Raw genomic sequence first — 27,924 nt, 5'->3', positions numbered from 1 at the left:
AAAAATATATTCCATCAATCAATAACTATTGATGTTTCATTTAGAAAAAGGAGTTTTTTCATCATTGAAAAAGTGCTATGTTTCATAGAAACAAGAAATTTACAGCAATTTTTCGAATATGAACATTTTCGAAAAACGTGCTGTAACTCAGAAACTATGATAGATATCGATATGCGAGTTTCATCATTAAGTTTGTCATAGAATTTCACCTTGAGACACATCCATCAGTTTCCATCTGCAAAGTTTGAAATCAGAAATTTCCCTTCAAAAGTATCCAATTTGGCCCACTCTGTACAATTAAACTCAACTTCATTTTACTGCTTCACTGACAGTACAACACAAAAACCTTTAACTGAAACTTCGAAGTAATACTCAAATGTCTATCGCCTTCTTAGAACACTTTGCATTGCACTTTCAACTGAACTTCTCGATCTGCGTGTTAGTAGCATCATAATTGAAGTATCTAATAGGGAAGCGACTCAACATCTAGAATGATCGCGAAGCGCAAGTCTAGTTCAGCGCGACCTTGGCCAATCTATTGACGACGACCAGCGGCGGCTGGCGTTATTTTTTCACGGTATGATTTACAACAATATATTACAATACTCATTTTAAAATTAAAGAATGTTGATCAGGGTTATAACACATTACCCCCCTATAAATCTGGAAAGGACGTTAACAAATTTGGATTAACATTCATAATATAATCACTCATGGTTTCCTTCTGCTACTGAAAAAGTGTCACGATTTTCAAAGGTTCTTCATTTCTTTTATATTAATATTCTGAGTTCTCTCTGGGTTTTACTCTTTCTTCGTGTGAATTGAATTCAATTATTCTATTGTACATACGTCGTCGCGCTGCGCATGTGAGATCTCAGTACGATTAATCATTATTATAGGAGCAGTATATATTCAAATATTTGTTTTTGCATTTTTTGGAATGAATCTATGAGATATGTATTTTTTTTTTAATAGTAGTGGCAATGTTTTATGAAAAACGCTGAATTAATCTCAACAAATTTTGAAACTACATTATTAACCTCTGTTATAAAGACATTATTTTATTTATAGTAAATACATACACAGTAATATTCATATTTAAACATCATATTCAGGAAAAATATTTCACTTCTGAATCTGGGATAAGGTGAATGCGGGTAAATGTGATAACGAGGCAATTGTGATAGTGAGTCATACATTTCTTTCAAACTGTTTGATACATCCGACATCTAGCGTGCAGTCATCCTAATATAATCGTTCATCAAAACTCCACGCACATCTTTCTCCAGAATACACAGAATCCGATGAAGATGAGGAGTTTTTAAATGATATGCAGTCAGACTTGTTAGTGGAAACTTCAACAGATACTGTGATTGAAGTGGGCAAATGGCTTTTGGTCAAGTACTGTTCCAAGAAATATGTGAAACATTATGTTGGTCAAATTATTGAGAGAATTGATCTCGATTGGAATGTGAAATTTGCTAAGTTCTCTAACGGTAAATTTGTTTGGCCACTTATTGAGGATGTGGATACTATTTCTGAACAAGACATTGTCAAAGTATTACAAGATCCAACAGTTGTTGGATCTTGTACTGTTCCAAGAAATATGTGAAACATTATGTTGGTCAAATTATTGAGAGAATTGATCTCGATTGGAATGTGAAATTTACTAAGTTCTCTAACGGTAAATTTGTTTGGCCACTTATTGAGGATGTGGATACTATTTCTGAACAAGACATTGTCAAAGCATTACAAGATCCAACAGTTGACAGTAGAGGCAGAGGCTTCACTTTCAATGTTCAATTCCAAGGCTATAATATAATATAATGTGTTATAATTTTTTTATGTTCCATATGAGATTTAATTTTTTTAATGTTCCTGTTCATAATGCAAATGATATAGAATCATATCGTATGCATAAACAATACTTACTTAAATTTCACTAGTTCGGACTTCCATTGTCTACTATATAAAATGATTTGAAATCCCTGAAACAAGTTAAAAAAAAAGAATAATTAAAAAAAAATAGTTGAAAATAACAATTATATTAAGCAACAATAAACCTGAAATGAAATGATAGTGAAATAACCTACAAGTAAAAATATAATAATTGAATAAATAAAAATTAAAGGAATGAAAAAAGAAAATAATCACCCGAAGACGATTGTAGATACCAACAATCGAAACGTCGTGAACTAACGTGACTTGGAATCTCTACACTTTTTATTTTTATTATTTTCTTTTTTCATTCCTTTAATTTTTATTTATTCAATTATTATATTTTTACTTGTAGGTTATTTCACTATCATTTCATTTCAGGTTTATTGTTGCTTAATATAATTGTTATTTTCAACTATTTTTTTTTTAATTTTTCTTTTTTTTTTACTTGTTTCAGGGATTTCAAATCATTTTATATAGTAGACAATGGAAGTCCGAACTAGTGAAATTCATCACGAAACATTGTCAATCACCTTCAAACAAACTTACTTAAATGTTTTGTTCGTTCATCAATTCATTTCTTGTGTTTTATATGATAACGTTATCTCTTGCACATTAAAATATTTCAAAACTCTTCAGCTTCTTGAGATACATCCTTGAAAAAAATAATTTTTTTTCGTTATAGATTATTTTATCACATATTCCCCATCCACTCGATAGTGATATTTCAATAGGAAGTTATAGACCTATTTCAGTTATTTCGAATATTAGTAAAATAATAGAAAAAATTATAAAAAAACGAATTTTCAGTTTTGTACAAAAGTACAATTTAATTTCTGATAATCAATTTGGTTTTATGGAGGGTAAATCAACACAAGATGCAATGGCCGATTTAATCAAAATGTACGCAGCGGTAGACACTAAGGAACCGGCCATCTGTGTCTTCATTGATTTGGCAAAAGCCTTCGATACTGTGAGCCATCCAGATTTGATGAAGTCCCTCGAAAATATAGGATTCAGGGGAAAATCATGGGATTTAATAAATAGCTATTTGAATAATCGGCAACAATGTGTACAAATAGATAACACTCTGAGTAACAATAAAGCTATTCGTAATGGAGTTCCACAGGGCACTGTTTTAGGACCTATTCTTTTCATACTTTATATAAATAAGATGTTTAACCTACCCATTCCTGGAGATATAACTGGCTTTGCTGATGACACGGTTGTTTTTTTCAAAGATCGAGACTGGAACACTCTGAAAGAGAAAATCCAAAATGCACTACCAGTTTTATTCAAATTCTTCAATAGTAAACTTTTGACAGTAAATGTTGGAAAAACAGTATACTTACCACTGACCAGTTATGAACCAAACTTACCCGATTTCGACCGAATTGAAGTTAGAATTGAAAACCAATCTATGCTTCTGATGATATACATCACCTACGCATCATGTATTATACACTTGTTCAAACAATCATCAATTATGGAATTATTGCTTGGGGTGGAGTAACTAACAACTACCTGAAAAATCTCGAAACACCACAGAAATGGCTCATAAAAATTATACTCGGTAAAAAACGTGACTATTCTAGTAATGATCTTCATAGGGAATCAGGGTTTCTTGATATACGCCAAACTTTTTTACTCACACTCTTAGTATACCAAAGAAAATATATTTCACCAAGCAAACACGTACATCATATATACAACACTCGATTTAAGAAAGAAGCCTTGAAAGTACCTAAGATGGCTAAAACTATTGGACAGAGATGCTATCTTTTTCTTGCTCCCAAACTATTCAATAAAATTCCAACTGAAATTAAGAATCTCAATTCACTGTCCCTATTTAAGCGGGAAGCCAAGAAATGGATCAATATGAAACCAAGAAATGAGATACAATGTTTGATAGACCTCAAAAATGTAAATTGAAATGTATCCATGTTCTAAAATCGCATCTACTTGTGTATCATTCGTAAAATTATAAACTCCATTCAGCATATCAATTATATATATCTGACTGTGCTTCAATTAGTGATATCGATTTTCTTCATTTTTTCCTCATTAGTATTTTAATATTATGTGATTGTGTTTGTGCTTGTTGACTAGCGTGAAATTATTTCATATATTTTATTTATTTATATAATTGCTTTCCGATATTCAATCCAATATTTTATAAATTTACTATATATTTACAAATAACTAGTTACTTATTTTAGAATTCATTGTATAATAACCTTAGTGACTTTATGGATTTTCTCTGTGTTTGTTTACTCGCATTCTTCAATAATGAATTGAAAGTGTATGTAATAATTCTTTGGTAAATAAATATTATTATTATTATAGTCAGCTATCACAATTGCCCCAAACCACGGGGTAAATGTGATATAATGACATAATTTAAAAAAAATACCATAAATTCCAAAAATAAATTATCTTGTCCTTGAAAATACAGTTCCGTATGCCCAACAAGCCTGTCAGTGTACTGTAGATTTTTAGTATCGTTCCCTTTATTTTTCCCATATAGCCAATTAAAGTTGAAGTATAGAGAAACCGTAACACAATTACCCATATTCATCTTATCTAAAAAATCTACAATCAAAAAATATTTTTTTTTTCGCAAATAGAAAAAAATATCAAAAAAAACTTCAAACCACATGTCTTTCAGGAATAAATGATAACATGAGCAATATTATGTAGACGCCATGGTTGCCAATGACAGAATTCCTTGTGCACCTACAAGTTCTGCACCGATAAACCGTGACCGTGGGCACCCATGAATGCCATATAGCTGGCATACAGAAACCAACTTGCGATATATGTGAGACAGAACTCTCAACGAAACACATATTGGTAGACTGTCCAATGTACGAGGTGGAGAGACCGGAATGAAAGGAACCTGAAAATGTCGAAAGATATTTTATGAGAAAATAAACGGTATTACGATAGTACATGAATTGTAAATAGTTGTTAAGATACCATGTCAAACTGCTAATAACCTTAGAGGTTGATGCGAAAAGTCAGTCCGCTTACACGCATTTTCAATCTCTGACAAAACGTAGTAATATAACCCAACTTTATTATTTATTGTTTGACCAGATATGTTAGTCGATACGGGTTATGAACATGTAGAGGAAGTAGTGCAATATTAATTACATTGAGAAACTCTGGAAGTGAATTTTATTTGATGAAAATAAACTTTATAAAAATAAAGAATCTGAGACTTGTGTGACCGGAAACTCAGCGATGAGTATGAATTTGACGTTATTTTTATTACTGCGAATTTCTATTGCATAAAAATATATAAATGGTGTGTCATAAACTTACGAATGGACATTGAGACATACATAACAGCAACAAGGTGAATTTATTAAAAATTTTCCCTCTCGACGCTTCTTTCGCTAACCAAGTCAGCGTCATAAGGAGATGACTGAAACTATTTCATATTTTTCTTTACTATTTTTTTATTGAAGAAAAAATAAAATTATTCTTTTTTTTCAATTGATCCATACATTTTTTACAGATGGAAGGTTCATCAGATGCTGAACAAGAAATAACTCCACAATGTGATTTAGTGTTGAATTGTGTTGAAATGATAAAAGATGAATGTGATAGTGCGGATGAAGTTCAAGATTATCCCAGAAGAAATGGATTATTTTCCATCACAGAGAATTTGAAACACCAGAAATCTCATCAAGGTATTTAAGAAACATTTTTTTCATGTTTATATTACATTGAAATGATGGATACTCGTTTATCTATCTGGATGAGCTGATTATCTTCCAAAACTCGTTGCCCTCACACAAAATGTACGGAAAATTAATTCAAATGAAACGTTTCAGAGAAAACTTAATTAAAAGCCGCACTGAAATGATAATTGGTTTACCGAGCGTTAGTTAAAAAATAGTGATTATTCATATGGTAAAATAAATAGCATACAGTAAATAGATAAGAATGAATGAAATTGTAAATAAACGAAAGTATCGCAGAAGCACTGAAGCACTGGAAAACACAAAACCGGGAAATTGTCATTGTCATGTGAATTTATTGAATGCAGAATTGATAGTGAGGCTGTTTGACTCAATTAGCATTTTGTATTCACAAGAGTGCTGAATATTATGCGTTTTCCGTATGTGTTCTATGAATGATTTGAATTTTATTTGGTTTCACATAAAGTGTGACAAGTTGAGGCTGCCTCATACGATTTTTTGACTAATGGTTTCATTCGACATTTGACATTGGCGCCATTTTCTGCTTAGATGTAGATGAAAAATAACTAAAGAAATATTTTAGTCATCTTTCTAATTTTAAACATTTCATAAAAAATCCAGAAGTGGAGTTATTTCTCGAAATATCAAAAACGTTATTAGAAGTGTTCGTATTTTGATCATTTTTTTGTGGATAAATTAACTCCTGTTGTAAGATAAGACTCAACGCAAATTACATGAAACTTCTAATTTTAACCTGTGGTAAGTACATTATATCTCAAAGTAGAGTGTAGTAGATTTGCGAAGAATAAAAATTCAAAGTCGCCTCCACAATGTGTTATCACCCTCAGATGTTATAACGGTAAAACCATCAATCAGTACATGTTTCGAACCCATATCATCATTAACCCATCATCAGCTAATTATTTGAAATTCTATAAGAAAAGAAGAAAAACTATTGTTATGTTGTTGAAAAGAAGAAAGAAACTTATTATAAAGACATATTATAAGGGTAATACATATAGCCATTTATTATTTGATTGTAGTTTAAAAAATATCAGCATGTTATCTCACGTATAGCAAAAATATTATATTAGATTTCAGTAAATCAGTGGCAATGAACAATCCAAATCGCGTAAAGTTTGATATCACTCATCTGCTAACTGAAAATATTTCCAAAATCATTTTAGAACTTTTGCCCGGCTGATGATCCGTCAAATTGTACTTCTGAAGTAACTGAGGTTGTTCTGTTTTCAATTATTCAATGTATTTTTTTAAGTGTTTTTGAAAATATCGTACTCAGTTTATAGGTGAATTTACTTGTCAATTTAGTAATGCTTCATTTGAGTTTAATTTTTCACGTGAATTATATTGAAGACTAGATAATCTAGAGTTCCATATCCTCGCGAAAAATTTAAGGCAGTAACTGAACAACATTGTTCGAGAATACAGAATACATCACTCGTACACCAACTGGTGGTCGATTTCATTTGTTATCGCCGTGAAACGTTGTTTGTTGTTACAAATTTCCTTTGTTTTGATTGTTTATTGGAGTGAGTGACAATTTTGGCAGGTCTGTCCATCTCCAAGAAAAGCAACTCCAACGAGAGCAGCCCTACAATTAACGTTATAGAAAAACAGGGGTCAGGTTTGTTCTTGTCCTTCCTTTTCGTTCGTTGGTTATCAGCTGAAATACAGTCCATTATTTTTATTATTATTATCATTACAGGATTCGTAATAGAGATTATCAGGCATGTATGCATATATTCGTTTTCAATAAACCATGGATCAACAAAAATTGGGAGAAAGTAGTCGCCTCTGAAAATCTCGCCTACAGATAGTGGTGCAAAAATCCCGGTGCCAAAAATCATTTCAAGTTTATTAACGTTTGCTGTTGCGATTAACATTTACAAAATCTATGACCGTGTCTGACATTTACTAACCAAGCTTCGATATTATGGCTTGTCGGATCTTATTTGTTTTTGGTTCACTATCTTTGTGAGTAGCTATGCTTGGTTATCTTTCCTTTATCATCAACGATTTATAGGATGAAACCACAAATTCATCATTTTGTTTTATTGGCGACAACACACTTGTCTCTTCTTTTCACTGAGCATTTTCGGCTGAGAGGTTTCATATCTCAATGAAATCTTGAAAAAAAGTCAGCTTGCGGTGACAGAAACCAGGTAAAATTCAAAGTAATTGTGGCAGAACCAAATATCGTAATGTCCGGGCATACAATACCGCTGGTTACATTAATTAATTTGTTTGGTACAAATATGTCCCGACATAATTACTGGTATAAAAAGGTCAGTTCCTTAGAAACTTTGAACTCTAATTTGAACAAGAAAGTTATACATGTACTGAGACTGCTATTATAAGCAACCCATCGGTTTGAAGTTCAACTCAACATATCTCCTACTACACTTTTTAAGAACTCCTTCATTTCGAGAACGGCGTCCTTTTGGAAAAATATTATTCGAAATGAATTTAATCTGCAAATTGAATTTTGCTGCAATGTTTGTGCGATTCCATAAGAAAGTGGACGACGAAATAATGAGTCATTCGTTCACCTAATACCTATATTCTTCATTTCATTAGTTCGGACTTCCATTGTCTGATATTATATAAAAAGATTTGAAATCCCTGAAAGAATTAATGAAGAGAAGAATTAAAAAAGAATAGCTGAAATTGACAAGTATATTAAGCAAAAAAAAAAACTGAAATGAAATAACAGTGAAATAAAATACACGTAAAAATAGAACGATCAAGAGATTCCAAGCCAAGTTATTTCATGACGTTTCGATTGTTAGTATCCACAATCATCTTCGGGTGATGACTGGACTAATTCCTCCGAGGGATGACTATTTATGGGTCATTCGAGTACTTTCACTTATCTCCGCTTTCCTTTTTCCGCTTTACCGGTTTAGCGGGATATGACCGTTTGGTGGAGTTGGCCATTTTTCGCTTGATTATGGGTTTCCATATGTTGCGTATCTCTACGCTAGCTTGGCTGAATACATTGTTAGAGAACATGTATGCGGCTTCTTTGAATTTCCTCCTAAACCAATGTTCCTCATTGTGTATGGTCTCAGCTTGGGACCACTCGATGTTATGTGGATGGGTCCAAACATGCTCTACTACTATTCCTGATTTGCTGGTTTCTCCTCGCTGTGTGTGTTTTTTGTCCTCGGCAATGCGAAATTTCAATGGCCTCTTAGTTTTACCGATGTATGATTCCCCGCACTCGCAGGGTATCCAGTATATGCAATTCTTGGAATCGAAGTCCGCGTTTGGTGGCCTGGTTTTCGTGAGGCTGCTACGGATTGTATTTCTGGATCTGAAGCAGGTTCTGATGTTGTACGTGGAACCAATTCTTCTTATCCTTTCCGATAATCCTCTGATGTAGGGAAGTGGCTGGTTGTGACAGCCTCTCTTCCTTGCGAGGCTCCTGCTGTCTTTTAGCCAAAGTCTGTTCCACCATCGCTTTGGAGTAGCCATTCCGTCGAAGATCATTTTTGATGATGTCTAGTTCCTTATCGAAACCTTCCTTCGTAATACAGAGCCCAAAAGCACGGTCTAGTAGAGTCTTGATGATTACTCTTCTAGTCGATTGATGGTGGTTGGATGCGTGGTTCAGATACTGTTCCGTGTCAGTGGATTCTCGGTATAAAGATGTTTCTCAGTTAGTGTCGGTCCTCTTCGCCAATACGTCTAGGAATGGCAATTCGTTATGGACATCCTTCTCCATTGTGAAAATGATGGACGGTCTTACGCTGTTGATGTGTTTCAGGAAGGCGTCTAGTTCAGTATTCCCATGGTTCCATACTATAAAGGTGTCATCAACGTATCTCAATCAGGCTCCTCGGGATTTCCTGTGGGCTTCTTCAATGGCCAGAGTTTTTATGACTGGTGAATATATAATATAATATAATTTACCAGTCATAGCCAACATATATATCGAGTGATATGTAACTCTGGCCGAGCCTGGTTGCCGGGCTTTCGGGCTCAGTATAACGAAGAAAGGTCTCGAGAAGGAACTAGACATCATCAAAGATGATCTCATACGGAATGGCTACTCCAAAGCGATGTTGGAACAGACTTTCGCTAAGAGACGGCAGTAGCCTGGCAAGGAAGAGAAGCCGTCAAAACCAGTGCTTGCACTTCTCTACATCAGAGGATTATCGAAAAGGATAAGAAGAATTGGGTCCAAGTACAACATCACAACCTGCTTCAGATCCGGAAACACTATTCGTAGCAGCCTCACGGAAACCAAGCCACCAAACCCAGACTGCGATTTCAAGAACTGCATTTACCGGATACCCTGCGAGTTCGGAAAATCCTATGTCGGTGAAACTAAGAGGCCACTGAAAGTTCACGTTGCCGAGCATAAGAAACACAAACAGCGAGGGGAAACCAGCAAATTAGGAATAGCAAAGCATGTTTGGACCCATTAACATAACATCGAGTGGTCCCAAGCTGAGATAATTGTGTATTATCTCAGGAAGGAAGAACATTGGTTTAGAAGAAAATTCAAAGAAGCCCCATACATGTTGTCCAACAATGTATTCAGTCAAGCTAGCGTAGAGATACGCAACATATGGAAACCTATAATCGAGCGAAAAATGGGCAACCCCGCCAAACGGTCTTCTCCCGCTAACTCGGTGAAGCGAAAAAAAGGAAAGCGGAGATGAGTGAAAGTACTCGAATGACCTATCCCATAAATAGGGGGAATCAATCCAGTCATCCCCCGAAGACGATTGTGGATGCTAGCAATCGAAACGTCGTGAAGTAACTTGGCTTGGAATCTCTTGATTTTTTTGTTTAATTGTTCCATTTTTACGTGTATTTTATTTCACTGTTATTTCATTTCAGGTTTTCTTTTGCTCAATATAACTGTTTTTTTCAGCTATTCTTTTTTAATTCTTCTCTTTATTAGTTCTTCCAGGGATTTCAAATCATTTTATATGATATCAGAAAATGGAAGTGAAATGCATCATGAAACATTGTCAGTCACTTTCAAACACCTATATTCTTCATGAAACCTATACTTTAAGCTTTCAAATTCATCATCCATCATTTGCGGAAGTTGTTTCTTCTGTTTGAAAAATTCCGATGTTATCGAAATCATTGTAGCTGAAGATTATAGTTTTTTTAGGAGCATCAACTGCTTCGTGTCAGTTCCTATCTTTCGGAGTTCACGAATTCGTGAGGGTCTCGTATATTAGGAGATAAACATCATTTCGGGATTATTAAAAAGAAGTTACACATAACAACTATCTAGTTTTGTAGGTGTCAATCTAAAAGCCATAAACATTTTCCTTGGTTTCTTTGTATACCATAGAGGTAGGAAGAATGGAAATAAATCGTGACTGTGTCTGAGGAATAAATTACATTTTAATTGAAAATCATTTTTGTTGTGTTTCTAAGTATTCTATATGATTACCGTTAGGTATAGTTAGTTTACTAGTCTAGTTATCCAATGAATTATTTTCGAAGGAGAAGGTGGTGGGGACCAGGCTATTTTTTCCTTGAAAAAACGATGGCTTTATTGTCGATGTTTCGAAATCATTAAAATTTTTCATCAGGTCTCTGTAACAATAGGATTTCATGACATACTTCCCACAATATAGGTATGTGACTTTTTTCTTTTTTCATAATTATATTGTGAGAGAAGAAAATAATATATACAGTACATTCCATTTAAAACGAGCCACCCTGAATAATTTTTGACACAATGATTTACAGGAAAAATAAAAAATAGGTCAACCATTATACAGGAGGCCACATTTTGAAATATTCATTCAAGAGACAAAATATGGAAGCAATAAATCAGAAAAAGAGATTTTCATCAATTCTTGAATCAAAATCTGATGACTGGACAATGAGAAGAAAAAAATTTTCTGTAGTAAATGTTCAAAAACTTTTCCACCAACTTTCATATAATGGTACAAACGAGCTTCCATTACCGCCCACACATGGTTGAGAATCTTGGGAGTTATTTCTCTGCAATGCCTCATGATATTCTCTCTCAAATCTTCTAATGTAGTTGATTCTATCTCATACACTTCAGACTTCAAATGATCCCATAGAACAAAATCTACAGGAGTGAGATCCGAAGACCTTGGTGGCCATTCTGTAAGACTGTCGCACTGGAGCTGCACAATAAGGAGGTGCACCATCCTGCTGAAAAACTATTTCGTTTTCGAATAAATTCATATTCTCCTCAATTGCCCTATTGACGCACGGTATTATTCGATTCTCCAACATATATAAATATTTATCACTAGCCAAATTATCATCGATTAAAAAAGGTATTATAATGTGGTCACCTAAAATTCCTGCCCAAAAATTTAGTTTTTGTGGTCGTTGGGTATGAACTTGACGGCATAAATGAGGATTCGTATCACTTCACTATCGACAATTTTGCCGATTCGCCTCTTCGCTCAAACTAAACGTACATTGTTCCGAAAAAAAAAACAAGTTCTGATGCGAATTGATCTGTTCATTGATACTTTCACAAAACTCGATACGTCTATCGAAATTATCTTCCTTCAATACATGAACTAGTCTAATCTTATATGGATGAAATTTGTACTTATGAAGGATCCTGGAAACTTTTGTAGGACTGATGCCTCATTTTCGAGATAACTTAGTAAGATATTGCGAATTTTCCATTATTCCAACGTGCCCTAAAACTGCAGTACAAATGGCTTCATCGTTGACAACTCCTAAACGGTTATGCTTTTTATTGTTGACAGATCCAGTTTCCATAAATTTGTAAATACTTTAAGTATCAATATTAACCTTTTTCTGTTAAAATTAAACCAAATTGTATTTTAGATAGGCCAGAAGAAGCTTTAAAATGAAGCGAAAGGTTGGCAAATATTGTAAATGAAAACCTTTTGTCACTACTATATATATATAAAGTGGATAATCTTAGCGACTGGATAAGTGGATAATCTTAGCGACTGGAGAAATGTAAAATAGATTTTTCACAATTTTGACAAGGAATTTTTTAAATAATATTTGATTTATTTTTGTTTTCTATATGAGTTTCAGTTTCACTATGTAAATTTGATACGATAGTAATATTCTTTTTAGCAATTTTGATTTTTTCATTATTTATTACGTTAATTAACGAATACTTTTGGATAATTCCTATCCAAACCATTTGATTAACAAATTATTATTTAGCACAACAAGTAACATACCTCCTAGCGCATCACGAATTCCACATAATGATACTGCAAATAATCAATCCATAGTCACATTCAGATCCCTACCGTATATTCAAGAACTCACTCCTAAACTAATTAATGTATTAAAAAATGAAAACATCAAAATTGCTGGATAAAATTTACAATTTACTGATTAACTGGATTTTTTCAATCTTGATCTCAAATTTGTAGATGAACTTTTCATATCTATTTATTCAGATTATGTATACATTGATTTCTTTAATGCCTCCTCCTTTTATTTTTTGAACGGGTTTAGTCAAAAACTTGAAATTTGGGATAATTATTGCATGAATAATTTATTTTGAAGTGAAATTGACAGATAAAACTTTCAAGATGGCGACTGGGTACCATCTGGGTAAAAAAAAATTGGACACATGTGTCTTGTGACACATCATTTGGAAGCTGCTGACGAATACTTCACAACCCTAGAATATTATGTCAATATATTTACCAACTAACAGTTGATAATTTAATAATTTCCTGAAGACAAACACATTAATATCGATATTTCTAGAAATATTCCCTTTTATCTGCCATATGGTAATTCCAACAACCCGATATAGTTTGTTGAGTTATTTTTTGTTTATAAAAACGACAAAAATGTCAGTACGACAATGAACATCATTGTTCAGTTAGAATATTCTCATTTAGTTTTCGGTTTTACTAGTAGAAAGGTTCCACGTCAACAATCTCTAAAATGGTCATTTCTCGTCCTTTGGAAGAAAAAATTGAAGGGATTTTTATTTACGGTGCGGCGCGTAACTTTCACGAGACCGAAATGGTTTTCAATGAACGTTTTCCCAATCGACCTATGTGTTTGAAAATATTTGAGGGAACTCGTATCAAAATTGACAACTTCCGGTAGTGTACATAACAAAAAGCCCCTAGGTCATCCGTCCATTCCGGAAGAACAGCAAGTGAAAATGATTGGTGAGATGGTAGTAATTTCTGAACAGTCTACTTATTCCGTCCTTTTGAAGAGGAATAGGTATCATTCATACAAAATTAAGATGGTACACCAATTAACTGAAAATGACCCGGATCGAAAAACATAATTCTGCGAAATCATGGCGGAAACAATTGCAAGGCATCCTACCTATCTCCACAATATTTTTTTTAGTGACGAATGTTCATTTTTTTAAACGGTAATGTTCACAGACGAAATTGCCGTTATTGGAGTGACACCAATCCTCACGTTTTCCGGGAAACACATACCCAATATCCAGAAAAAATTAACGTTTGGGCAGGAATATCGAGAAACCATATTGTAGGACCTCTATTTATTGATCCAAATTCAACAGGGGAACTCTATTTGCATATGCTGGAAACTACTGTTAACCCTCTCATCACTGAGATCGTCGAAGCTAATCCTAATGATTTCGATATGGATATTATATTCCAACAAGATGGAGCAACACCACATTACTCCAGAGAAGTAATAAACTGTTTGGATACTACTTTTCCCGGTCGTTGAATTGGGCGTCGAGGTCCTACAGAATAGCCAACCCGCTCGCCACATTTGACACCTTTGGACATTTTTTATGGAGCTATCTGAAGCAAAAGGTGTACGAAACTGAACCTGCTTCAATATTGGATATACGGCAGAAAATAATAAATGTTTGTAGATATATTGACGTTACTGTGTCCGAAAATGTTCGACGTGAAATATCGGATAGGTCGTTCATATGTCAAGAAGTTCAAGGCAACCATTTCGAGCATCTTCTGAACTGATCTCAAGCTTATTACCTCATATTATGTAGTGACATTATATTCTAGGGTTGTGAAGCATTTGTCAGGAGCTTCAAAAAGATGTGTCACAAGACCCCCCTTTCTATTTAATTTTTTTCCCAGAATGCGACCAGTCGCCATCTTGAAAGTTTCATCTGTCAATTTCACTTCAAAATAAAGTATTCGTGCATTAATTTCATTATCCCAAATTTAAATTTTTTGAGTTGACCCATTCAAAAAATAAACGTTAGGAACCTAAGAAAGAAAAATACTAAGCATCATATTCCATATCTCTTAACTCGATGGTACGATGTGACACTCAATCCCGTTTGTAATCCTTCTTATAAAGTGTTTTTTAAAAAGCCAACAACTTAATTTGAAGCACATAAAGAAGACAAATAGATTAGAACTACTTTGTTCTAGGTTTGAATTTTTATGTTTCCATAATCTGTCACATAAGTTTGTTCTGACCAGCCATAAAGACGTCTGAAAAGATGGTTTATTTATTGCTGTGGAATTTTTCGTCGGTTCCTTAGTGGCCATCTGTCAGTTTTACGCCTGAATCATTTCAATATTCGGAAAGAAATTTTATTTGTCTTTGTTGAATAACAGTAGATTTGATTTCGAATGCTGTTATGAAAATAATCATCAGTAATTCAGAATACTTAATATATTAATATTATTTTCTACGAGTACCATTTTTGGGTATTGGCATTTATCGATTTTATTAATAATTACTCATTGAAATCTGTCTTATTCTTAATAATGGAAAAGCAATAAGAAGTATAAAATCTTGAAGAATATTATATCTTGAAAAAAAATCGGTAGGGCTGAAAAGTTCGTAGGCTAATCATATGGGTTTATTCATACCATTTTTCGATACCATTCGATACCTCAAAATAGGCCTTAGTTTTGATGATTACCTTTTCATCGATGAAACATTTTTTCCAGCGAGTATTCTCTTGAGGTCTGAGAATAAAAAAAGTCGTTGGGGCCAGATCTGGAAAATATTTTATTCGAACAGGGCCGTTTTTCCACAATTCCGTCCTCTAGACGGTCCGATAATGCTATGTAATAGTTGCTGTTGATGACTATTGTACCATGCACATCCCAAAATACTGATACCATAAACTTGCCAGCCGGCAATTGTTTCTTTGCACGTAGGTTCACCACGAGCAGTCCACTCAGATAACGGTCGTTTTGAATCTGGTGTAAAATGATGGAGAGATGTTTCATCCATTGTAAACAACTCAGCAAGATTTGATGCTTTATAAAGCTCTGATCAGACGTTCTTTGGAGTATTGTGCTCATGTTTGGAGCTTCGCCTCTAAGCAAACCTAAAGCTGAAGCAGAAATACGCGACGGAGTGAAGCTGCTCATTGTTTTGAGGTTCAACTCTGTTTCTCTCTAACTTCATTGTTTAAGAACTCTTTCATCTGGAGAACTACGGTTATGAGGAATTACCTTTCTGAGAACGTTTTTCCAAATTGATTTATTCTCCAGCGATTCAAATCCAATATGAATCACCACTTTCGCACGGGCACCGCTTTTAGAGCGCCTAAAGGATTATCCAGAAGTGTTGTGTTTCGACCTTTAAAAGATATATCGATAAATATATTTATTATTCTTACTATAATCATTACAGTTATCGAATATGTACAAAATTCTGAATCTATTTCGAAATGTAAATAGCTTGCTCAGGTGGTCGATTAGCATATTTCAAAAACGTGAAAAAAATGAAAACCGCTTCAAAAAGAAATTTACTCAAAATTGTAAAATAATTTTCTTATACAGTGTGTAAAAGCCAAATGGAATAAATTCAATATTTCCGTTACGGTTCATATTTCAACGAAATCCCGAAACACGTCAAATTTAAATTATAATTTGACATACTTCAACTACAAACTTCTACCTTCAACCCCCCCGTCGAATGGTAGGTAATACCCCCAATTTTTTACATGGAAATCGAAAGGCCTTTTCATTATCTATTCAAAATGTTATCGCTTTCAAGTTTATGGCAACAATCAAGAAAAAATAAACTAAAATCATGTGGTTACTGAAATTCGATAAAATACACTCAAAACTTATTGTAATATACTCAAAACTAATTTCATGCCGAGGTATTGATGATAAGAAAGTGAGCAAAAACCATAGCAATGTTCTTTAAAAAACTGTAAATAATTTCCGGGGCAACATTAGTTTAAAACGCCTTGTCAATTTGTTTTGTATGTTACAAATTAGTTGTCAGTATTTTAATTTAAGTTTAAAGTTCGTTAACTTCAAGTCTGACAAATGGTTAGCTTAACGGAAATGCATGAAATACCAGTTTTACAAATGATTGATTACGGAGCTAAAACCCGAACACAACAGGGAGTAGCTCGCCTATTTCATGAAAAATTTCTTAATTTACCCCTCATATCTCGAGGAACAATAAGCAAAATAGAGAAGCAGTTTCGCGAGCTTGGTCATATGGGGCAAATAAAAAAAGCCGCTGCCAATGCAATGAGTGATGAACTCAAATTAGATGTGATGCTTGAGTTTGAGGAAAACCCACATACATCCACGCATCCACACGCATCCACTACATTCAATTTTAGTCGTACATGAATGATAAACATATCAAAAGAAAATAAAAAGCATCCCTATAAAATGATACCTACTCAGGAGCTCATGGAAGACTATTTTGATAGAAGAACTTATTTTTGTGAGCAAATGATGGATGACAATATCATCCAATTAGAAGACGTTATGTTTTCTGATGAGTGTACTTTGTCTCTTAACAATCATGCTAATCGGCAAAATTTTCGCTGATGGTCAACGAAAAATTCTCACTGCATGAGAGAAGAACATAAGCAATACCCTCATAAGGTTAATGTTTGGGCAGGGATTGTAGAAAACCATATCATTGGTCCCTTTTTCATTAAGGTCAACTTGAATGGCGATAATTATTTGGCACTACTTCAAAATGATGTTATTCCAAGTTTAGAAAATGTATATCCTGATCCAAGAAACCCTGAAGTTCCAGTGAATACGATAAGGTTTCAGCAGGATGGAGCACCACCACATTACCAAGTTAATGTTCGGCAATACTTTTTTAGTGTATTTCATTGAATTTCGGTAACCACATGATTTTCAAACGATATATCACAAACCTATACTTCTCATTCAAAAAATTGGGGGTTGTACCTGTCATTCGAAGGGGGTTGAAGGTAGGGGTGGCATTTTTACGCTGAATAATGTCAAATTATAATTTACATTTGAGGTGTTTCGGTTTTTTTTAAATATGTACAGTAACCGAAATAATGAATTTATTCCATTTGGCTTTTACACACTGTATATTCACGACATTAACCAACAAAACAAAATTTTGAGTAGTTCTAAAACAAACTGACTCCTAATTTTTTATTCGATTATACTTTTCTTTTTATGCTGATCCCGTCCGAAAATTTGTCTTCGATATTCGAGGCTTGAGTTCTCTGTCGATCCCATAGATGTCGTCTTCGTAAGGAAAGATGTCATTTACCTCACTTACTCAGGATTATCTTTTTAGGATAGTTGAGCCCAGCATCTTATTTGTGGTTCAGCCTAGCACCAAAGATGAGACCTACGACGGGCCAAAACAGCGCTGTTTGGTTTTGAATAACAGATAAGATGTATTTGGGCTCTGGTTTTCCACTAGTTGCCTTGCCATGAAAGCTGCAGTGGAAGATAGAGGCCAAATATTGACGGCGTTCGATGTCGTAGCTTGGATTTGCAGCAGCCTTGGGGAGCCCATAGATGGCGTCTTCGTATTGAAAGATGTCATATATCTTACTCACTATAAATTTCGTGATCAACTATATCTGCTTAATTGCAAAAGTATCTCGCAAAAATTACTTTTTTTACCATAACTCTGTAAAACTCGCTTCATATGTGCCAATAACCTTTTTTGCTCGTGACTACCATTTACATTGTTCTGTGTTAGAAAGCGTATGATTGTTCAGAAGTTTTTGAATGTTTTACTCCAGTCAGCCTGGTACCAGAAAAGTAAATTATCTGAAGAGACATCTGGGAGCGGCGCTTTTGATCTTAGCAAGCCAATTTTGTGTTGACAAGGCTCCAATTTCGAACGACCACGTCGGGTTCGAACTAATAGTTTGGGTGAAAATATCGTACCTCTGACTGTGAACTTTCAATTGATTCGTTTCTCAGACAGTACCTTATTTGTGACAGAACAGTTAATTATCCTTCTGTGAAAATTTTCAAAATTAGTTGTTCTCTCTCGTTTGCTCTCTCGTTTGCCCGCTTCAACTGATTTATCATGAGAAGATGGCAGCATATCTGATCCAAGAACACCTTTTAATTTTGCCGCGCTTAGGAGTGGCAATTCTACTCTTCTGTGCCCCGATAGTCATGCATTCGTCTTAGTTATTCTCTTCATCAATAGATAACGCTGGCATCCACTGTGAATTGAAACTTCTACTGTGTTCGCAAAAAAGTACAAAGTTAGTATGACGGAAGATTTTACAGCCTTTGCTCAAGGTTGGATTTTTCTGAATCATAGATTACGAATCTGAAATCATTTTAGAATCCCAATTATTCACTTTACTTAGCCTTGAATGCAATACATTACTATGTATCACAATCAATTATGGATATGCATAAATTCCGGCGCATTAACATCTCTGTCTTGATGTTTAAGACTCAACCTTCGTTATTTTAGGAACGCTTGGAAATGTTCAAAAAAAATTTAACGTAGGTATTTTCATACCTACTTGTCCAGAACAGAAACTGTTCTGAAATATATAAAATCTAGAAAGGTTAATGCAGTCAAGCTGCTGGAAAATAATTCCATGAGAATCAAAAAATAAATAAATAGTACTTTTTGATCGCTCCCATATTGCTTTCAATTTAAGAGCCACCGGTAGACAGCTGTTTCAGCCTATTGGGCATCGTCAGTACTGGGCAGGCGGTCCTCGATTGAAGACGAAAAGAGAAAAACCAAGAAAGTACTTGATAAAAATAGCTGCGCAAACGCAAGCGAAACATAAGTGGAACCACCTATTGGTGTGACACCCAAGTCAACTTGCCAAATTTTTTATGTCAGTGTTGGTGGTGTGACTAATCAACCGACAACTGCAATCAACCGACAACTGCGGTAGCAGAAATTTGGGAAGCTAACCTGAAATGCCATCGGAAAACGAATCCACATGTTTCTAGGAATGATATGAAATCAAGTACTTTCTTGGTATTTTCTCATTTTGTCTTCAATCGAGGACCGCCTGCCCGGTACTGACGATGCCCAATAGGCTGAAACAGCTGTCTACCGGTGGGTCTTAAATTGAAAGCAATATGGGAGTGATCAAAAAGTACTATATATATATATATATATATATATATATATATATATATATATATATATATATATAAATTCACATTTTATAACATACTAAATATCATAAAAATAAATGCATGAGGTCGTTTAATTTCAATTAAATTGGTACACTCGACCACCCTGTAGATTTCTATGGGTTGAACACAGCTTGCAAAAACGGCAACTAATCTTTTATCAAGTTTTTTACAAACTGTAGGTTTTCTGCTAAAATGAATAATCTGAAAGTGTCGAGTTTGTACATTCTATGCAGTTCTTGCTCAGCAATTAAACTGGAAATATTGTGCTTTAACATGAAACGCCATCACTTACCATTGGTTGAGATGAATAGAGCTGTAGGGCTTCTTCAAGGTGGCATGCGACAAAATGATGTAGCTCTTCGTTTGGGGGTTTCCTAAAGTGTTATCAGTCGATTGTGGCGGCGTTTCCGTGAAACTGGCAGTCCATCCGAACAACATCCAGGGCGAGGACGCGCTACAACTGCAGTTCAAGACCGATTTTTGGTCTTAACCGCAAGAAGACAACCGACAATCACAGCACCTGAGTTGGTTAACGTGTTGCAGCAGACGCACCAGGTAACCATTGGTCGTGATACTGGCAGAAATCGACTGCATGAAGCAGATCTCCACAACAGAAGGCCATTTAGATGTCCACCTTTGTCGAGAGGCAATCGCGGTAGAAGATTAGAGTGGTATCAAGAACATCAAAACTGGGATGCAAATGATTGGGCCACAGTTTTGTTTACAGACGAATCCAGATTTGGATTTCATCCAGATTCTGGATGTAAGACTGTGGAGACGACCTGGAAATAATGAACGTTTGAGACACGTCCACACATACAGAGGTGGTACAGTAATGCTATGGGGCGGAATCATGATCGGCGGCAGAACCGATCTCGTTTTTACAAATTGCTCCCTCACAGCTCGACAGTACCTGGACATCATTCTTCTACCTATCGTCTGTCCGTTTGCTGATGCTGTTGGTGAAAACTTCCACCTAATGCACGATAATACTCGTCCACATGTCGCGCGTCTAGTGACTGACTGGCTCACCAACGAAGGAGTTGATGTATTGCCATGGCCAGCACAATCACCGGACCTGAATCCCATCGAGCATGTGTGGGACATGCTTCAACGAAGAATTACTCCGCATATGGGAAACATTCACACAACGTTTCAATTGAGAGAGCTTTTAATCGCTGAATGGGCAAATGTACCTCAACAAGACATTGACAATCTCATTTTGTCGATGCACGATAGATGTAGGGCCGTAATAAACTAGCTTGGAGGCCATACTCTGTACTGATTCCAATTTTTTTTGTATTATGATTTTTTTTCGGGGTGCCAAAGAAGAGCCATATTTTTTTTTAGTTTTGCTTATATGCGCACTCAGTATTTTTGACCATTTAATAAATTTTGTTGTAAGTTACATTCGTTTAATAATCACCCGTCAACTTTTTTTCCCTAAAGCGATCTAAAAAAAAATTATTGCCATTTTTAAAAATATCCCTAGAATTTTCCGATGTATATATATATATATATATATATATATATATATATATATATATATATATATATATATATATACAGGGTGTCCCTGGACTTCCTCTTTTCCTCTCGGGAATGTATAGATGGGGTCAAAATATCACCAGTACTTCATATAACTTTTTTTCCTAAAATCCTTCGTTACCAAGTAACGGGCCCTCGAAGTTACAAAATGAAAAATGTTTTTCTTTGATTACTTTTCAAGTGAATATTCAAAATCATCCAAATTTTGGTAATTGACTAAACAAATGAATTCCTTCGATGAGCTTTCATGCAGGAGTCAGTTGTTTTGCTACAAAGTCAGGAACGGACTACCCCCGATGGTCCACACCCCAAAACTTTGAAATGACAGATATTTTTCAATATTTTTCAACAAATTAAGGTTACTTGGACAATTTTATGAATAAAAGTACTCGTGTGGAAAGTCGATCGGAGCAACGAGTCTTGATAAAAATGTAGTTTCACTCGACGACATCAAACCCGCTCGTCCACCATTATTTGAAATGAATAATTATCAAAGCAGAAATAATAATGATAACGTTAATTCAACAACATTTATCCTGAGATGTCTACCATTATTCGAAAATATTAGTTTTTAAGGAAAATGGAAATGATAGGTAAAATGTTCATAACGAATTTTTATAATGCAAACACGTTTAACTAACCAAACTCAAGAGCCTCAAGAGCAAACAGAAATGAAAAATCCGCTACAGAAACTGCTCGATATGACCACCTTCTCTCTCTATACACTTTCTTAGTCTGCGAAGACACCCTCTCTGTACTTGAAATAGCATTCCAATCCATCTATTGTGGAAAATATGTTTCAGATGGTCACGCACAATCAAACTAAAATGAGGAGGAGCGCCATCATGCATAAACCACATATCTCTTCGGGTTTGCAATGGAATATGTTCCAAAAGTCCATTCAAATCGTTCTGAATCAACTCCAAATAACGTTCTCCATTCAATCGGTCCTGTAGAACGAATGGTCCTATAAGATGGTTTCCTATGATACCAGCCCAAACATTCACGTTGAATTTTCGTTGGTGTTTGGTTTGCAATATCCCATGGGGATTTTCTTCGGCCCATATACGGAGATTATGAGAGTTGATAACTCCATCTCTACTGAAACCTGCTTCATCAGTGAATAAAACTCGATTAATAAAAGTCATATCCTCTCTTTGCCTATCCATGAACCAATTGGCATATTCCAGTCGTGCTGGAAAATCTTGAGGTGTCATGGCATGTACCTTCTGGATGTGAAATGGGTGGAGCAGTTGTTCCCTAATTATTCTATGAATAGTGGACTTGGATGTATGGAACTGTTCTGATAGATTTCTGATGCTCATTGAAGGATCATCAGCGACGGCTTCCAAAATATTTTCCTCCAATACAACGGTACGTACAGTCCTAGGAGCGCCCTCACCACCTCGTTTTGGCAAAACTGTACCTACAATAATATCGAAATAAAACAACGTGCTCAAATTAATTATCAATTATTACATACCTGTCTCCCTCAAGCTGCGATCAACACGCTCGAATGTTTCTCTTGACGGTACCGTTCGATTGGGAAAATGCTCGGAATACAGACGACGAGCTTCTGCAGCATTACAAAATGCTCGTCCATAAAATACATGCATATCTGCATATTCATTGAATGTAAACTGTTCGGCCATATCAAAAAAATTCAAAATATCCTATAGAATATTGACAATACAATGATAGTCACATGACAACGCACCACTCAACAAAACAAAATCGCATTCCAGTTTCTCATTTTTCATCAAAACTTTCTAAAAGGTTTTTTTGTCAACATCTGTGAAAGAAATGGAACATAATTATTCCCTGGATATTTTTCACCTGATCATGTGCAGCCGTTTTTGTAGTTCATTCGTTTGCTTTTTATTAGTATAGTAAATATTTTTTCCGATGTGCGTTTTTTCAGCTAAATTTAGATTCGTGTTGAAGAATTTCTCCCATAAAATTATAATTATCAGTGAAACTCCTCAACAGTTTAGCTGTGAAGAAGAATTTGAAACATTCGAATGTTGAGTTTCATGAGATTCAGATAACTGATCAACACGAAACGTGATTATTCCACACGTATTATGTACATACAAAATATGGAAAGAATTCGATATTTCATAGTAGAGTAGCTTGTTAGTTTAAAAACACCACGAATCTACAGAACTTGATATTTCTTTTGAAAAAATATCTGCTATCACAATTGTGACTTAAACTTCCATATAGGTACTGTACTTTTTGTTTACGACTTCATTTTAGCATACTTTGTATTATTCCTGTTATAAATGTTGTTGAATTAACGTTATCATTATTATTTCTGCTTTGATAATTATTCATTTCAAATAATGGTGGACGAGCGGGTTTGATGTCGTCGAGTAGAACTACATTTTTATCAAGACTCGTCGCTCCGATCGACTTTCAACACGAGTACTTTTATTCATAAAATTGTCCAAGTAACCTTATTTTGTTGAAAAATATTGAAAAATATCTGTCATTTCAAAGTTTTGGGGTGTGGACCATCGGGGGTAGTCCGTTCCTGACTTTGTAGCAAAACAACTGACTCCTGCATGAAAGCTCATCGACGGAATTCATTTGTTTAGTCAATTACCAAAATTTGGATGATTTTGAATATTCACTTGAAAAGTTATCAAAGAAAAACATTTTTCATTTTGTAACTTCGAGGGCCCGTAACTTGTTTACGAAGACTTTTAGGAAAAAAAGTTATATAAAGGGACACCCGGTATATATATATATATATATATATATATATATATATATATATATATATATATATATATATTTATAGTAAAATAGATTAACAGGATCTCTCAGTCAAAAAATCAAAAATCAAACTCTGCTTTACCAATATAATCCAAGTTACAGTTGTTACAAGGAATGTTATAAATCACATTTGACTTTTTGGTGGTATCCGTTTTATCTTTCAATTTAGTATTCAAATTATTTATAGTTTCAATATTTTTTTGGCATATTTTGATATTTTGTTCATTATGAAATAGTTTTATGATATTTGAAGATACAATTCCAAGGTTAGGTATAGATTTATAAGAAAAATTGATAGGTAAACTATCATTACATAGATTTCTGTTGATAACATTGGAATTTGTATTATTGCTAGTATTGAAAATTATTTTATTGAGAAGTTTTCTGGGATAAGAATTTTCGATCAATATGTTTCTAAGAAGTGTGAGATTTTTTTGCTTGAGGGAAGGGTGTACTAATTTTTCTATTCTTTCTCTCAAACAGAGTATTGAATTGATTTTAACTGATTTTTTATGAAAAGAATAGTAATTAATATATCTTCCAGAATTAGTAGGTTTGACATACCAATCAGTAATGAAGGAATCATCAGTTTTACGGATAACTCTTGTATCAAGAAAAGGAGGGGTCTGATTATTTTCTATTTCAATAGTGAACTGTGAATTTTTATCATATCTATTGACAACATCAAGGATTTTATTAGATTTTTCATAAGTTTGAATTGGAGGGGTTATATTTTTAGGAGTGAATAATTTTTGGGAAAGAAAGTTTTTGGCTTTCTACTACTCCATCTTGATACAACAAAAAAAGGATGAGGGAATCTTCCAAAGAAAGGAAGGAAGTAATCAATTTGAAAATAAGTAACTTTATATATGGATGTGTAGATCATGCAAAGAAGTAACCTTCAGACACAAACTGAAAGAAAGTCCTCCTGAAACAGCTACTTTCATATAAACATTGAATTACACGAAAGAAAAATTCCTTTCGAAACAAATACTTTTATATGAATACTGAATTATACAGAAGATACTTTTTTCTACTCAGCTTGCATTTCAAACATTTGTTGTGGAATAAAAATCAGATACATTTAAACAATGTTACAAACAATGTTACATTTAAACAATTGAAACATGTCAATACAATGAACAAGTCATTAAATTCAAAGAGGTGGACTCCTCACAGGATACAAAGAAGAATATTGAATTAAAATTTACTAAAACTCGTTATTTGTTTCAAAATTATGGATTACCGGTAAAAGCCATGTGGTTGAAGAATAAAGAGAGGCACAAAACAATTGACAATGTCAGCTGTCATGTAATTCAGTTTGAAAAAGTGTGTTTGTTTGTAGATGATAAAACTATGGAAAAAAAGGGAACTATTCTGGTGCAAGTGTGATCGGAGACATCTGCTGTTCTGTAAGTAACTCAATGAGAAAACCCAAAATACAAATATGTTAATTAATTGACAACATCCTCATTAGTCTTGAGGAAAGTAAGTGAAGAGGTATTGTTAAATGAAAGTAAAACCCTGCCTTAGGGAGGTTGAAAGTTTATTAAAAGAGAAAATATTTTTAATGTTATGAAATAATATTAATGAAAAACCAGAATTATTGTTGGTTTGGAATTCATGTAGATTTTTTTCAATGTCTAATAAAAAGGCATAGATTTCACTAAGGTGATAAATGTCTGAACTTTTATTAGGGCAATTATTCGATTGTAATATAAATGACATTTTCAAAAACAATCTTTTAAATATATTTCTCTCAGTTGATAAAATTTTTGTTGAATTATAGTCCATTTTATGACCTTCTTTGGAAACATGATTAGGTACTGAGAGCACATCTCTCAGGATATAATCTAGTATCACTTTTACGTAAGCTGATTCTGTCTTTGAGTAATCTTGACGTTTGACCAATATATTCCCTACCACAATTTGAACATGGAATAGAAAAGATTAATTGAGATTGAAAGTTAGTTGGAGTTTTATCTTTAAGTTTCGAAAATAATTTATTGATGGTGAATATGGTTCTAAAAGCTATTTTTACATTTGAATCTCTGCATAACTTGGGTGTCATATCACTTATCTATGGTAAAGAAGAGAAAAGTATAGGAACTGTAGGTGGATCAGCCCCAATTGTGACATTGTCAGACTGTAAAGGATTTATATCCAATCGGTTGTTATTGTTAATTTGAACGTCCATGGTTGACATACTAAATAAGATCTTCTTGAGTAGAGGATCCGGGAAGGAGTTGTTAATAAACAATTGGAAAAGTTTTTATTATGAAAAGAAGATTTCCGATCCTTCTTTTCTTATTAATGTGCTCTCAATGATCATGTTTCCAAAGAAGGTCATAAAATGGACTATAATCCAATAAAAATTTTATCAACTGAAAGAAATACATCTAAAAGATTGTTTTTGGAAATGTCATTTGTATTACAATCCAATAATTGCCTTAATAAAAGATCAAACATTGATCCCCTCAGTGAAAGCTATGCCTTTTTATTAGACATTGGCAAAAATCTATATGAATTCCAAACCAACAATAATTCTGGTTTTTCATTAATATGGTTTCATAACATTTTGAATATTTTCTCTTTTAACAAACTTCCAACCACCTCTTCACTTGTTTTCCTCAAGTCTAAAGAGGATGTTGTCAATTAATTAACATATTTGATTTTTGGGTTTAATGACTTATTTATTATATTGACATGTTTCAATTGTTCAAATGTAACATTCTTTTTGACACGGCCAACCTCACTAACAGTAAGTTGTGACCTTTCATATTAATAATAATATACAAAAATAATATACAATAATAATATACAAAAATATATAAATATGGAGAACTTACTAACGTGGGAATAAAATATAAAAAGGTTCAAAAACAGATAGAAAAACATCAAATAATGACGCAGGTATAGACTCTCCCAACTAAATTACTATTGGATTACGATAAGCCCCTTGCCGGCTAGTTTCAATTTCAATCAGTTTTAATCAGGGTAGCGAAGGAACATGACTTCTTTGTAATTTCTTTTCATATTCCACTTAGTATTATAGATAGTAGTACAGTTCCCGAAATGTTATATAATGATACACTTATCCAAAAATAGACAGTCACTAATCTGAATACAAATTTTCTTCATCTTTCACTGCTGCTTTTGCTCGTGCTGCTATCTTCATTTGAATTTATAATAACTGGATTTATCTCTGTTTGAACGTCTGTGAATGTTTTATTTCCCAATATTTCCGCTCTTTATCTACTACATGTCGGCAATGCTTTTTGATCAAACTCGTGCTCCGTCAGTTTCCTCACACGGTCCCTTCGCAATATTTCCAAATAACCCTTTTGTTGAATCATCCATCCAGTTCTCGGAAGATGTATGTCTACTATGAAGGTATGTTTCATCAAGAAACACACAACACGTTGTTTATGTATAGCATAAAATCTCACAAAAAAATGTTATTGAAGATTGAACACGTATCTAATAGGTAAAAACAGCTATCGTTTGGTGATTATAAAAGGTTTTGAAAATTGTCTACCCAATTCATTAATTGGAATTACATTATTAATTGAAATTAATAATATTATCAA

At 34.0% G+C, this 27,924-nt stretch overlaps 1 protein-coding gene across 5 annotated transcripts in view; it reads left to right on the top strand.

Moving 5' to 3' along the window:
• The window catches only part of Samuel (SAM-motif ubiquitously expressed punctatedly localized protein), a 516,854-nt gene that overhangs the window by 45,815 nt on the left and 443,115 nt on the right, over positions 1–27,924 (top strand). For 4 of the 5 annotated variants that reach the window (XM_074181801.1, XM_074181800.1, XM_074181802.1 and 1 more), the window contains exon 2: positions 5,462–5,636. In XM_074181801.1, the coding sequence (XP_074037902.1) occupies positions 5,462–5,636 (175 nt within the window). Of the gene's footprint in view, positions 1–5,461; positions 5,637–27,924 lie in introns of those variants that run through there. The other variant, XM_074181807.1, reaches the window with a different exon arrangement.

The sequence above is a fragment of the Leptinotarsa decemlineata genome, unplaced genomic scaffold, assembly GCF_025532065.1.
Source record: "Leptinotarsa decemlineata unplaced genomic scaffold, Ldec_3_MD MMD2_tig00026316_RagTag_RagTag, whole genome shotgun sequence".
Taxonomy (NCBI): Eukaryota; Metazoa; Arthropoda; class Insecta; order Coleoptera; family Chrysomelidae; genus Leptinotarsa; species Leptinotarsa decemlineata.
This window is presented reverse-complemented; position numbering and strand designations above follow the sequence as displayed.